The sequence below is a fragment of the Amphiura filiformis genome, chromosome 13, assembly GCF_039555335.1.
Source record: "Amphiura filiformis chromosome 13, Afil_fr2py, whole genome shotgun sequence".
Classification (NCBI taxonomy): Eukaryota; Metazoa; Echinodermata; class Ophiuroidea; order Amphilepidida; family Amphiuridae; genus Amphiura; species Amphiura filiformis.
In genome coordinates this window covers 45,449,250-45,465,529 of record NC_092640.1, presented here as the reverse complement: position 1 = coordinate 45,465,529, position 16,280 = coordinate 45,449,250, and the positions used below count along the sequence as shown (strand labels likewise).

General features: G+C 38.1%; 1 protein-coding gene across 1 annotated transcript in view; it reads right to left on the bottom strand.

The window, feature by feature from the left end:
- Positions 1-5,956: 5,956 nt before the first annotated feature.
- Positions 5,957-16,280, bottom strand: part of LOC140168407 (D-glucuronyl C5-epimerase B-like) — a 96,931-nt gene continuing 86,607 nt past the window's right edge. The window contains 4 exon segments of the mRNA XM_072191795.1: positions 5,957-8,351; positions 8,353-8,885; positions 12,109-12,345; positions 13,538-14,132. Of these exon segments, the coding sequence (XP_072047896.1) occupies positions 7,848-8,351; positions 8,353-8,885; positions 12,109-12,345; positions 13,538-14,072 (1,809 nt within the window). The 5' untranslated portion in view covers positions 14,073-14,132 and the 3' untranslated portion in view covers positions 5,957-7,847.

Sequence of the window (16,280 nt, the reverse complement as noted above, 5' to 3'; positions counted from 1 at the left end):
ACTGCAATTCAGTTTGACAAAAGTTGTTTCACACAATACACTATGCTTATTGCATAACATAACAAATAAGATGTAGTAACCTCTGAACTGTATCTAATGTTATGCAATGTGCCTATTACCTTGTGGGAAGGAATTTTGGTCAAACAGACTCATGGTAGAGAAACACAGGACACCACGTTTAACTGAATGAATACATAGTATGATAGAATGACAAGTAGCAGCCACAACATACACCTACCAGCATGAGTGTAAAAGAGTTTGATCTGCAAAAAGCTGCTTATTGTATCTTTAAGACCATTACATTTAATATAAAGAACAATATACCATAATGTCATGTGTGCTACAGCAAAATGAGTCAGATTTTCACTGTAACTATTCAGAACTGAAATTATGAAAACAATTATACCATTAAAATACCTCGTAATTTAAGGATATCTTTTTCTTCAAGAGGAAGCCCCGCCAGAGCATTTCTTTGGAGTGAACCAAACCTGCATGGTTATCAAATTAATCAGTGATAATTGGCAAGTGACTTAGCTAATGCCTTTGTTTATACCACGCCAGGGTCATTTGTTTGGCAACATTTTCTTAACATGATCAAGGACATTTCATTCCCTGAAGGTCTGGTTCACCCCAGAAGAACTGCTCTGACGGGGCTTCCTCTTTAAAAAGTACTTCTGTTCGATCTACAAAAGTAATTTGTATTTTTGGCTTTGCTGCAAAATGCCAGAGGTGCACTCTGCACAGGGCTAACATTTGTTACTCTCCTTTGACATCATTCTTCCATTATGTAACCAAAGACAGCCATCGTTATACAACTTTCTTAGGTACACATCCATCAAGTTATCTTCCCATCCCTACTTGAAGGGAAAAGAAAACCCTCTACTACGAATAAAAATGGTGCATCATTTTCATCAAGTCTACATGATCAGCAATTACAAAATTTGTTACATTATCACTTTAAGGAAAAATTTACTGCTTTCCAAAATTGACATTAGGAGCTCATAGAGCCCAATTAATGTTAATATGTTCAGCTATGATGAATAAAGGAGAGCAAGGCTAGATGGGTAGATTGGGGGAGGTGTAAAGAATCATACAATTATCAAATTTGTGTTGTTTTCAGACGTATCAGTAAATTCATCGATTGGGTCTGTTGATCAATCGGTAATTTCTGAGCAAGTGTACTAGGACTTTTTTGTTCAGGTCACAGGATTCCACTAGCCTTCCTTATAAGGAATCTGTGCTTTCTTTATGCCAAAATCTCAATTCTGATGGGATAAAGAAGGGGATGGGGCTGTCATTTGTGTCAAGCCCCTATAAAACATGCACTCTCTGCATGTAGCATGGTAATTTGCTCATCAATCATATAAATGCTTTTACTCCAGCAAACAAACCAAGAGCACATTGAACTCCTAGGTGAGGATTTATGTGATACTGCCCTCCAGAGTTATTTAATGGAAAACATTTCAGATTTTTTTTCCACCAGAGATCACTTTACAAAGATTTAATACTAGGCATCAAAAGGCCCAAACCAAATGTAAAACCTAATTTGATTACTTTTGCAGCCTACCAGTGCAACTGTTAGTGATATCGATTCCAGGTCATACTGTTTCATCATAGCTATGTTAAGGGTCCAAATCTGTGGATCAACAAAATTTACAGCAACTGGAAGGGCCCAATAGCACCAAAAACAGTAAAATAATTTTTGTAAGGCAATTTAACACACTAGAAAGTATTTTTACAAGAGAATTTGTAATGTCAAATCTAAATTGGTTTATCTTCCTGTAACTAAGGTTAGGGTGACCTTTCACTTCAAGCTTCAAGACTGAAGAAATAACAACCAGGGTCAACTTAAGAGCTTGTTTGTGCGGTTTGTGTTTGTTGTTAATTCAACTTCATACAGTATTGCAAAACAAATGTTGGTGAAAGGAAACTCATCAACAAGTTATGATAAGACTAGGCTTTCCAAGTAACATTAATAATTTTAGGCTGGGCAAAATTTTTATGCCAGTATCCTGACCAACTTGTCTGTTGGCAGAAAATGTTCTTCAGTTTTTGGATCTCCCTGACTGACCCTTGACCACTGACTAAATATCCCTATTTCCAGTCAACTTTCATAGCAAATTGTGTTAACTTTGGGTTGATGGTACACTGCAAACAACACTTTGAAAGTGACTTGTTGACTTGTTCATACTGTAACAGCAAAATAATCAGGGATCAGTTAACCAATGATACTTAAAATAGATCAATATTTTTGTATGAAATCAAATCATATGCCGACTGACCATAGGATTCTTGTAGAAACGAAGGCAGTTAAGTTAAAATATTTTTGGTAAATTTTTTTTAAAAAGTTTGCCAAACCTTAATTTTTCAACGGTATTAATCTGGACCAAGACACTTCATTTACGCAGCCTTGATCATGACCATAGAAAACAAAACCCAGTTTACATAGTGACTGTTCTATAAATTAAAGTACTTCAAACACATTTTTGGTTTTGAATTTGATATCTTTATCAAATTTTTGAACAAAATTCAAACACTTGGCATCTTGCTCCAGCCATGCCATATACTTGGCTAAGTAAGGGGCTGACTGTGGAAAAGATTAAGCAGTCGTAACATCATGCTGTTCAGTAGTACTTTTATCCAATCCAACATGTGTATGACACTAAACATGAAACATTAATAGACTCTCTTCCAGTCTTTGATTCAGTACTCCAGTCTTTGACTCAGTACTGTATTGTCTTGCACATAAGACTACTCATCCACAACCATAATCAACAATTTTAAAGTGCCATGTTGAGGGCTCAGTGCAACAAGCACTCATCTCAAATAGCTGCCGTGGGTAATATTGTGTATAAATGCGATTATGCTTATGAATAACATTACCCAGGGGAGCTATTGGAGATGAGACGATGTTGCAATGAGCCCTCAATGTGGTCACATCACCTCTGTACATTCTATAATCATATCTACATCAAATAAAAGCATGAAAATATCACAAAATTATATAACAAATTGACCAATTTCATGAATACACATGGTATAAACATACATACATACATAAAACAACAGTTATTCGGTATAAAAAATAAGATTTACAGTAACCTTTCTTTCTCTTTATGTACTGACAAAGTAATATAAATAAGATACAAAGTTGGACAGGCTTTGGTTTGTATTGTAAAATCACTGAATAAGGTTCAATTTCAGCTTGGTTTGGAACATCCATTCCAAAACATACTATCAATGAGATGTCAAATAGACAAATTAGAATTATGCCTGGGATAGGTTTACCTTTGCAAACTGCTTCATATAAACACACAACCACACTCCGCTTTGGTCAGGGTTACCAAGCCTGTGATTTGGTAGCCCAATTGGGCTATTCCAGTTGAATTCCATACACCCCCTATGGAAGACATGAACCTTAATCTCCCAAAGGGAGTACTAGTGTGAATGGGTGACTCCATTTGAAACCTACAGTCCTTGTGTGGGAGCTTGTAAGATCATGTCTTCCATAGGAGGTGTATGGATTTAAACTGGAATAATTCACATAAATTATACAATTTCAGACCAATTTTGCCTCGAAATGCCCTTTGACTTTTAACGATTTTTATTTTGAGCACATTTTTGTAAATTTGGGCGCATTTTTGTCAATTTGAGCGACATTTCAAGTTCTGTGTCTGCAAAATGGGTTGAAAGATTTTGGCAACCCTGTCCATTTTCTTGTCCATCCAAGTTATGAAGTACTTTCACTCCATCAATGCACATTTTGAACATGGTAACATTATTTTGATTTGAAATGCAAGCAAGATATCATCATTATTTGCAGTAAAGGTTCTTGTTTGTAGTACTGAGACATTGTTTCATGTCATGATAGATTTCACTATCTTGCCTGGATAGCAATACAGTGAGTATAGCAATACAGATGAGCAGGCCTTGAATTAAGCGGGCGCGGGGAGCAAATTTGCTCTCGTAAAGCCACCAATTGCTCCTGGTCCTTATAAAATTCACATGAACCAGGAGCAATTTTCTAAAACAAATTGCTCCTGGTTCCAGTTTTGCACTTGATGCAGTAGTACTGCTATTGTATATGCAGAAAAGGATTACTTTTGAAAATTGCTCCTGTTTCTTCAGAAATTGCTCCTGGTTCTGGTAAAATCCCTGTGAACCAGGAGCAATGTTCAAAAACAAATTGCTCCTCGTTCCAGTCTGCTTATTTCAAGGCTTGCAGATGAGGGTGCATAAGGTACTTTATACAACTCCGATGTTATATAGGAAACTCATATACTTTGCTTTGCTTCAAGTTCGGTAGTGACATTATAGGAAACTCATATTGAAAGTGCTGGGATCAATTTCACAAAGAGTTACGACACATCACACATTCTTTAATTCACCTCAAATTTAGTAGTGACATCAATGCCTTTTCGTGGTTGCGATGCAAGTGTTCCAACAAAATGCCTGTGTACACATACATGTACGCTATGCACCTATGCCACTACAGAACTTGAGGTGAACTAATATATAGTTCGAAAATCCCAAACCCATCCTCACTCGTCCAATATGATTTAGCCTATATGTTAAAGTTACAATAGGTTTGAAGGATCTAGCTGTACGGGGACACACTGTATCTTTGATGCCACTTTTCAGGTAGGGATTGGCCATGGAAGACACAATAGGGAACACATTTGGTTTCAGACCAGTTATAGGTCAACATTGGGCTGTTCCAGTTGGAATCCATACACCCTATGAAAGACATGACCTTAATCTCCTTCACACAGGGTGTAGATTTCAAATAGAGTCACCCATTCCGGTAATACCATTTGAAATTCACACTCCCTGTGTGGAAGATTAAGGTCATGTCTTCCATGAGGGGAGTATAAATTTCAATATGTGGATTGAGGGTTTCTCTACCGGGAAGCCAATTTGTGTTGAAATTCCTCCGTACAATACAATATGCATATTGCAAAACAATGGCGATTGTTTAACCTCCGAACTGTTTCTATTGTTATGCAATACGCCTAGATTGCATTGTAGGGAGGAATTTTGGCACAGATTGACTTCTGGTAGAGAAACCCTCAATCCATGTATTGGAAAAGTCCATTTTTGTGTATATTTTGCCACCAGTACATATAAAATACATACTGCATTCTCCTGGTCTGTTCAACACTATGAACAAAGAATAAAGAATGCAGGAAGCATTCATGCATTTTACATGCACCTGTGGCAAAAATAACTACATGCTGACCCGTCTTATGGTTGGAAGAGCTTAGAGGGAGTTTCCTTCCCTGACCAATTCAAATGCTGACAAATATTCTTTGTGAAGCCTGATATGAAGTGACCACACGCATGGAAGTTGCCTACAAATTGTGATGCATAATCAAACTTCCTGCACATAGATTTAGACAATTCATGATGATAGTATTGTTCTGGAATGGATGTTACTGGTATGACTACAATATAGGCCTACAATCTACATTATATAATCTATCTTACTACATGTACTTGTTATGCTAGCAGACGGTTCAATAGGGCTGCTAACAGAAAGAGGAATCCGCAACACTGGTAACTATGAGCAAGAGTGTGAGGTATTTCTCTGCAAGCAAATGAGACATGTGTGTAGTGCTAGATATCCGCCATATTGGACACTTATGCTTGAGGACCAAAATAAAGTTTGTTCGGCTTACATAAGGCGGAAATTATTCGGCTTTTGTTACTGCGCGAGTCAATAAAGTCCCAACTCACATTCGCTTAAATTCACATTATAAGCATGCACCAGTCAGGCATTACGCAACGCACAACTAGAGTAAGCATTGCGCCCAATTGCATGCATGCCATTCTATATCAATACACGTTGTTATGAGTCTTATTTTTTCTGCCTTATATAAACCAAACAAACTTTAGTGACCTCCAACATTAAAAGTGTATACCTCCAGCATTAACTCTCTTCACACGGGCGTTTTTTTTAAAGTCAAAAATTTCAGAAATGTGAATTTTCATGACCATATTTGGAATCAGCATGAAAAATGCATTAAAATGAGTACAAACAAGCCTACTATTGGTTCAGTGGTTCTTAAGATATCTCTTGATATTTTGAGAAAATATTTCAACACTTGAACTTTTTCCGTTGAAGCCCATGGCTAGCACGCAGAGCATTAATTGGCAAAAGCATTCATTTTGAGTGCTAAAAAGACGTGGGCATAGCGCTTGGTGCATGTTGATGCTACAACACTTGGTACAAGGTACATTATTTTGCCCTCCATTTAACAACACTCAAACATAGCCCGAGTTCTGACTCTATAATCTAAACTCTTTGAACTCTCTGTAGTAGAGATACACATTATAGAACTGTACCTATACGCTGGCGAAGTTACGTAATAAATCGGAATAACTACCATAGATGTAGCAATAGGTGAAAACAATTTTGAATATATCGTGCAGCACTACAAGCAGGTTACACGCATCACCTGTGCATGTCTGCAATCATAGATTGAATCCAATACCGGTCTTTTCAAATATACTTATCTTACAAGTGAGAGTGATCAGCATGATATGGTCCAATGCATAGGTAGCGCGTGAACGTACCAGTGCAGCGCGGTATATTCAAAAATTGTTTTCACCTATTGCTATGGTAGTTAATCCGATTATTACTTAACTTCGCCAGCGTATACCATTTTTCATCCTGATATGGCAGTAACATCAGGGTGAAAAATGGTATAGCAGTGGGCTAAAAATTGATTTTCCAGATAATTTTTGAGGATTAATTAATGCAGTATGGTTTGAGTGATTTGACACCATTCCCATTGAAATTGCTCAAAACATGGGAAGCCTCTGTTCAAAAAAGCAAACTTGGTAAAGGGGGGGGGGGCTACATCACCAATTGTTGACCCTGGTAACGCCCATCTCTAATGCTATACATTGTATACAACATGAATTTTCTTCTATCTTCAAACCATGCTCACAATCCCAACTTTGAGTTTGAGACCTCAAATGACGTCACAACCAACTTGCTTAGCAACCCCTGATCTATATGGTTCATTCTGCATGCAGATCAGGGATCCCATGTACAGACCTAAAATCTGGACCCTTCAAGGAACATGTTCAAACTCAGGCTCTGTTTATGCCATGAACAAGTGGTAATTCAATTTTGACATAAATTTTGAGGTTTACTACCAATTATTTTAAATCAATATGGTAAGATTTGCTCACAATGGCACCCGATCTTGTTCCAAGAATTTCTGATTTTCACATGATTGTGCTGTGCATCAATAACCTAAAATACCCTGAGAGTAAAAATTGAAGAACTGTATTTTGTTATAAGATCCAGACATAAATTGGCCCATTGTCAGACATGCATAACAGACTGTTTGTGCAGCTGCTTTCTTTCACATTACCTGATAAATATGGCTAAATTACACAGAAAACCTTGCTGGCAGTTAACGCTAACACTATTTATTTGTGGACAAATTTAAAATAAATATTGTCATTGGGCAGGAAAAACCGATTTGTCACTGGCGCCTGAACTTAACCGCTTATGTAACCTCTTGGCAGTTATATTTTAAACATGTTCAAGGGCCACAAGTACAAAGGGAAGTTTTTCCTGCCCAACAACAATATTAAGTTTAAAGAAACCTTACAATATTTCTTAAAAATTACCCCAGTGAAAATGTCCAGCTGCACAGTACACATAATACCATTTTAAGTGCTCTTTGGATTGGGTCTATAAAGTACCAGTGCTCCGGTTTCCAGACATTGCACAACTACACAAGTTAATAATAATAAACGTATACAAAAAAGCAATAAGAAATTAGTACCATCAACGTTAAATAACAATAAGTTATAAAAAAAAACCTTTGTCAGTTATGTTTTGCTCTTTTCCCTTTTGTATATCCTATCCAACGGTCTAAAAACGATTTGAACACTGGATCTGGATCTATGGATGACAATAGTTGAAGTTGACTTATATGTGTGGCGTGATAGTCCCACCGTGCTAAATTTGGCGCTTTGTGCAAACTGAGATGTCTCAGATCGTATGTAGTCCCCGACCCCGTGTCGAAGAGAGGTAAGAGCGTTTTTAGTGACTTGATGCCATCGTTATAAAGTTGTAAGGCTTCACGCCCCTCTTCGGGACCTGCTATTGTGTGAAGATCGTATAATCCTATTAGGCTGTATATAAAACCATTCAACACAAAGGAACTCGGAGTGGTCGGATATTCCTCGTACCACGGAAATTTATCAAACAGTTTGGCTAACACGCCACCTTCACCTGAAGGTATTCTAAATATTTTAGTGGCTTTTAAAGCGGCACTTAGGTATTTGAAATCGTGAGTTTTCTTATGCGCTCGTACAAGCGTCGATATAAGCTTGGCCTTGCGCCATTGCTGAATACCATCCCGGCGGTAGGCTGACGATATCCTCGTCCAATTTACGCTCAACGTTAATTGGCCAACCGCCTTGCCCATCTTGTGTTTTTATCAGCCAATTTGCTGCATCAAAAAATTGTGACATGTGACTATGCGTCCACATCGTCACGTTATCAATCCTTCCGTGCCCATGTATCAATAATTTCACAACTTTACGTAAAGACGCCTTGGTTTTTCGCACTGACTTAGTGTTTGTTTTACCGACGGCTTTTCGAAAATCTGTAACTAGATCACGGGTGATAGTTCTCCAAGTTCTCATCGGGCCCAGCCCAAATGTTAAATGACTACCTTTATGCATTATACCATCTTCATCGCTGGTATAATGAATTGTCATAGGTTTCTCTCTTCCGTCGTCTGCTTCTACTGTCACAGATATTGTAAAATTGGTGAAGAATTTGGCATCAAATGTAAGTACAAAATCTCCTCTGCTTTTGATTGGGAGTGTGAAGCCTTGTGATTCCACCAGCAGCTCTGTAAAATAGAGAAATATGAGAAGACATTAGTATCAAGTTGTGACACATGTACGGTTGATCCAATCAGACTAAATAATGGGCTCTTCCATTTTAAGTCCACACACCCCCCTGTGCAAGATTTAATACACTAACCAACTCTATTTGAAAGTCACCCTTCCTTTGTGAAAGATTCAGGTTTAATCTTTTTTATTTAAAGAGGGAGTATGAAATTCAAATGGAACTGTCTTATGTGCTCATTACATTTGATATTCATACTCCCCCTGTGGCAGATAGCCGGAACTCAGCCAGAGATTTTACACAATTTGCACATTTGGGCATATATAGGGAATTCTACATTATGCCTGTCATGCGGGAGGCAGTGACTTGGGTAGGCACATAAATATCATGCCCTGCTAACCAGAACTATGACAGGGACGTTACACTTCCAATGTTTACATCCCCGGCTAAGTCCCCCCTAAATTCCCACTGGTCCGGGGTCCCCGGGGTAGGGATAACAACTGAACATGTCCATAACTAGGTCAGCTACACCCTAACTTAACTAAGATATCTGCATAAATTTCTCTTCACACATGAAGAACTACTCTGGGAAATTAATAGCCAATAATATTGTTAAATGAGCTTGTTTAATCAGCCATAATACAGCGGATGGCCAATCACTCATGCCATCAGATGAAATCCTTATGTGGAACCGTACATTATGTGAAACCATGTGTAGAGAGGCATTATTCTAATTGACCATCAAACTTGGAATTGTGGAAATAGTCATTTCCAAACCTGTTTAAATCAACTTCCTGGAACAAACATTAATGGCTTTGAAAGATGCCACTAGGTTTAGAGACATGTAGTAATTTGCATTCTTCAAGAATTTGCAGTAGTACCAATGTACTATAGATAACATGCAAATTTTGGGCATTTTCTGATCTCATAACCACACAACTGAATTCCCTCCACTTATATAATGAGAATGTTCCAAAGTTCCAAAGATATTAACATTTTTTTCTCTAAATTCACTGGAGTCTTTTGGCTGGTGATAGAACTTTCACAGTTTTTGCATCATGTTCTTTGTATTTTAAGATGCACATTCAAATGTAGTTTTAAGTGGTAGTATTAAGGTATTTTGTAAGCACTCTGAGCCTTATGGAAATGGCGCAAATGCTCTTTGTATTGTATTGTATGGATTGAAATTTCCCTTATGGATCTAATAAAGGATTACTTGACTTGACAGGCCAAAGGGCTGAGTGCGAAGCATAAGACTGCTGACGTGATCTGGCTGGAAGCAACAGAACCCGAAAGTAATGCTAGAAGGAAGGTTTTGTGAGATTATATAATAGCGTTTACAAACAGACTGTCTTGTGCCATTTTTGTTACAAATTTGGAGTCAAGAAAAACCTGACAATATAATTATGAAAGGCTCAATTATTCAACGATTATAATATCAATAATAAAAATCAGCACTGTTATAAGTCCTACTTCTTTGCTACTGATTAAAGTTTTAGTTGGTTTTCTTTAAGAAAGAGATACAAAAGAGAAAAGTCAAAATCACCCAAAGAACACAAAGTGCACCTTGAAGTACAAAGGACACTTCTTCAATGCTCTGTATACAATGAAACATTGTGAAGACAATTATACACAATGTAGCCAGTGATGCAAATGCTGTGCTTTAGGTGCACAATTGGGCTACTTGGCAATCACTTGCCGCTACTCAAAAACACATATGATTGGTCTACTTTTGCCAGTGTCTGGTTGTAGCAATAATTTGAAGTATTTGCCTTTCAATTTAGCTGAATTATAAAGGTTTTGAGTCTCTGATGCTTCCAATTGAAATAACATTGGGTTTTGTGACCATTTATTGAGTCAAGGGCTTTTCCGCACAATTGAGCCCCTTTAATACGTTTCAAATTGAGGAAAACTGCCCAAATATCCGCTATTGGGCACTTTTCAGGAATGTTACAAATTGGGCTACTTGAGACTCATTCACCATGGCCTACGGAGCCAATTTGCCATGCCTTGGCACAGAAAAGTTTTGGCAACACAGAATGCCACCACTGTCAAATCAACAAGTTGTCCTAGTAAAAGCAGGCCTAATTAAGTGTGTTGATACTTAAAACTTCAAGACTGTGATTGTGTCTTAGCTGCATAAATACTGAATGTGTCAGCATTGCTCCTGAAAAGTACAAACTTACTTGGCCTAAAATATTTTGTCTCTTCAGTTTGTGCAGTACCCATGTTTACACAATTAGTGTAACAGTACGTAATGTCTCAGCTGGTACTTTAAAAACCAGTATTAATTGATAATGAAATTATGATTAATTAACAGCACATTCACAGAATCTGAGCAGATAGTCAAATGTAAATGTAAAATGTTGCTACTTTGACTTCATGATTAACTTATTATTATTTTAATTTAGGTCTCATTGGAGCCATGATCGCATCCCTGAGTTTCATATGGGTAAACCACACCAATAAATTAGCAACTACGTTTTCTGGGAGAATTTCAAGCTAGACCAATTTGTTCATGACACTATGTGTGGCTCAAACTCATATGTCACACAGAGTCTAGCCCAGAGATTCTCAATTATATATGCTTGTGGGCCACACTCATTACAAAGATCTGTGTTTAAGGGCCAAATGTACCAGGTTTTTCCATGTTTATTGTACATTACAAAGTTGTTGAAGGGCCAACCACAATAAATTATTGGTAGTTGGATCAGATCTAGCCCGCAGGACGCCTATAACGCCTATTGAGACCGGCCCTAGTCTAGCATCTTATTGATTGAGCCTACTTGACTGCACATAACACACTCTTCATACTGACATGATGTCTGCAACTCAATCACATTGGAATCCCTCTCCTCATTCTGCTTCTGGTGGTTACTGCATAATCTCCTCAATGGTGGGATGTATAATGCAGGCGTGACTGCACACACAATGTCAGATAGATGGGAACCCTTGGTCTATTATGTCCATATAATTTCCTTGAGTCCGTAAAGTAAAATCAAATTTTGAGTTTTTCTCAAAAACTGTAAATTAAACAGGAATCTCGTTATGGTAGATGGATTCCTTGCATCGTTTCCTTTCTGAAAATGTATATTTTGATATACTTCTCATCATTACATTTAGAGATACAATAAAATCTATCTAAATTACTGACTCAAGGAATGTCTACAGCATCTTAATGATCGAGCCTACTTGACTGCACATAACACACTCTTCATACTAACCCGATGTCTGGAACTCAATAACATTGGAATCCCTCTCCTCATCATGCACAATCTTGATTTGACTGGTTCTATCCGGTGGATTCCACCTGCTGGTATCACCATCTTCAGCATCCTCAAAGACGAAGACCCTCGGCTCTTTGTCTGTTAGGTTCTTACTGTAGTGGCTGAGACCAAACTGAGCTATTTGGATTGGGTAGAAGTATCCTTGAGGACCCCATTGGGTGGAGATGGGTACACCTGTATGTATACAAGGATTGCAACAGAGTATGATATCTTATATTAGATTTATCTGAATTCTTGTTTAAATCGTTTTGTTGGAAATCTATATTTTGATGGCAAAGTTTAGATACACATAGTTTCAAACATAACCCCACAAAAAGATAACCATTACCACCACATGAATTATTCCCTAATTCTCTAGCTCAAACCTGAATACAATATTTTCTATTACGCCATTCTCCCTCTTCATTGACTACAATACAAATATGGGGACCATCTTTCTTCAGCGACAAACCAAGGGTGGACACACTGTAGATCTCTTTAGCATCTGCTGGTCCAAGTTGAAAGTGATCAAGTAACGGAACCATGCACAAGGAGCCCAATTGTTACATAACCTCTCAATTGCTCACTCAAATGGCTCTATAGACAATATCACTACTTGCACTGGCTAAAGTTTGACCTATTTCCAAACTGTTCTTTCTCTTGATGTCTGCCTGCCAGCCTGCCTGTCAAAGTTTTATTATTTCGGTTCCAGAACAGAAGACATTGTCAGATTCTGAGCTATTTTGGGCCAGAGGGGTAGAACAGTTTGTCCAGATATGGGAAGGAGTAAATGTATAGTAAATAATAGTACAGAAACACAGGTAATGATAAGCCATGTTTTTAGGAAATATTTGTGAAAAGCCCAAAGAATTGCTGATTTCTTTTTTACACAAACTTAGTTATAACAGTTGGCCAACCTTTGGCCTTATGCTGGTTTCGTACTTCTGCCGCTTGCCGATAAGCGGTGCGATGCTTCATCATTCCACTTGCACTTTTCTGCAAGCGGAGTGGCACACCGCTGAGCGGCAGTGGCACGACTCAGAAAAACCAATGTTGCCGCTAAGCACCACTCTGTGCTCAATGGCCAAAAATCATATTCTGTTCCCACACGTCAGAGTTGCACCGCTCCCCAGTTGACTTGAATTCAACTCCTAGCAATCTGCAACTTTTGGCAAAGCGGTGGAGTGATCGATATTTCGGCTTGGTGCTGATCACTGCTAGCATTTCTGGTGTGACTGTGCAGTGAAGCAGAAACGTTGTCAGAGCAGCAAAGCGGCAGGGAAGTATGAAACCAGCTTTAGTTTGATATTTCCTTTTGTTACCCCCTTTGTTACAGTGGGTTGGGTCAGGTGAGTCTGCCCTTACTGTATGTACAACAACCACTTACCTTCAACACCACTGATGTACTTGACCCTATCCCTTGCTTCTACATTATAATGGGTAAAGGACATAAATGTACTGTCTGATTTGTACGGGTTTTGTTGGTAGATCCTTGCATTGCTATGTTGCAACTCGAATCTGTCGTACCCATCATATTCAGCAAGCCTCCCGTATATCTCAAAGTACTTCTCAATGAAGCTGAAAGGAATGAAGACTTCCTCCCCCTCACGCCGCCCTTGTATACTGTAATCGTCATTGATAAGGCATTCTATTTCTTGATATTTGATTCCTTGTTGCAAATCCCTCGGCTGATTGAAAGCAGCTTCCGGTTGATGGAGGACGCCCTCTAAGTCTCGCGTATCTGGATGTCTGCTGATAGCGGCACCTACGCCTAGGCCTAGACCGGGTCGGCCCGTGTCCTGGTCATCTTGGTTCTTGTTACTGCCATTGCAGCGTAGGAGAAAGATGAATGTGACGAATGTGGATGCAAGGAGAAGAAAGAGGAGGGCACGAAACCCTAATCGTGGGTTGACAAGCCGCATGGTGATTGGTCAGTTGAGGTGATGGTGGGTGTGGTCAAAGTGTCACATTGGCTTGGTCATCTGTAAAGAGAGTAAATAAAACGGGAATTCAGAATGAGAGTAAATAAAATAGGAATTCAGAATATATTGTTATTCACACAAGTAGCAGATATGTATTTTATGAAACCAATTTTATTTTGTGAACCAACCAGGCCAAATGAGGCAATTTTTTTAAATTTATAAATATCTGTAACAAATTAAACAATAGGAAAAAAAAGTGTAACAAATTCTATTTATCAATCAAATTTTGGGATGCTTAAATAGCCTAAAATTTTTCTCCTTTTAATATTAACATCACCTTATATAAAACCACACCACCATTGCACATTTTGTGCCACAAGTACCAAAATTTATATACCCACTGCAGCTTTTGCCTAGAAACACTTTCTATGTTTGTACAGTCGTTGCATTTAGTAAGGCGTGGGCCAAACACAAGAAATGTCCTTCCTTAATGGTAGCTTCCTCTGTATTTTAATAATCGGTAGAGGAAGGTAGAAAGAGAAGTAGGTGGGATGTTACGGAAGAAATGGAAAAGCTATGTTATGTCTCCACGACAAGTTGATGAGGATTGAAGCTGCTGGGTTTCTCAACCTTTTTATTCAAATTTGTGTGAGATAGATTCAGTATTTTCTATTTTGTAGCATTGAGTATGGGGTCTTCTTGGTTAGTACTAACTTAAATTTGTGATAGAAATTTGCCAGAGTTGATGGGAGACATTTAGAATTTTTGATTTTGATATACACTTTTCAAATCAATTGATTCTTCAATTACTTCCCTCACTGGTCACTGGCTTTATATCAGTTCTCCTGTTCTCCATGTAGAACATGTTTAAAAGGCCCCATAGTTGGACATATGTTGGCAATACTTGACAATCTCATGTCCAGAAATACTATTACGTGTGCATCTTGCTCCTTGACTACTTGGGATATAGCATTTGACCAAACTCCTACATTTTCCCACTGAAGCCTTCAAAACAAATAGCAAGAGAAAATGGGTCCCTGTACAAGCAACAAGCACTTGAGAGAAAAAATCTATGCTTTACTTGATTTCAAGGTTCTTGACGTCACTTGTGTGTCTACACTTTAAATTTTGTATGCCACTGGGCTTTGTGCACGAAATCATTAAATTTCAAGAATTTCCCTCAAAATTTGAATGCTTAATTCAAGAACCACAAGACCAATACTGGCTATTTTGTACTCATTTAAATGCATTTTTGATAAAGATTTCACCTATGGTCTTAAATAATACAAAAATTTACTAATTTCTTTTTGTTTTAAACCTGTGATTGTCACATGCGCTAGTAATACCCATCGTGAGGGTTAAAGCTACCGTCGCTGGTGTAGAGGACGTATGTCAAAAACAATGAAAACATCGCAATAAGGCTGTTGAATTCCTACAATTGAACAAAAATGGGATAACATCTAATATGGAAGTCGGCAGTATAAGCTTAAAAGCACTGGGTCAATTTGTTTAAAGGGAAAGAATAAACATGGTAGTGCTAAAAATCAAAGTGATAAAGACATTGAACAAGCGTTGGGCATTAGTGGATGGAGTACTGTGCCAACACGTCTCTGTTTAAAGATTTTGTTTAAAATCCATTCAAAATCTAGCCGTGCTACCCTGTAATGTCCTCACATATTTTTTAATGTTACGGTCATTGTCAGCTCAATTTCCAGAAATAACCGCATACATCACCTTAAGGGGTCATTTTAGTGATTCCTAGAAGAATTCCTGGTTACAGTGGGTTTATGTGGGGGATAAGGCTCTCAATTGGGCTATTCCAGAAAATAGATGCACACCCCCTATAGAGGAGTTCGGATATCCGGACTTAATGTCCAGTCGTGACTGTTGGAAATCCAGACTTTTTAAGTGGCCAAGGGCAAAAAAATCCGGCAGAAAAATAGTTTAATCAGAAATCCTCAATATGAGAGCTCATTTTCAACATTTCCGTGATTTTTCCTTCATTTGATTGGATTTCCAAGCTTTTTGCAGTAACATTGGCAACTGGAAATCCAGTCGTTTTCAGAAAGCAAACTTGGAAATCCGGACATATCTTTGATTGAAAATTTACTCCTCTATAGGGGGTGTGCACCTATTTTCTGGAATAGCCCATTGCATTCAGTCGTTTGATTCAAATCACAGATTTTGTCACTAACAGAGCACCTTTGA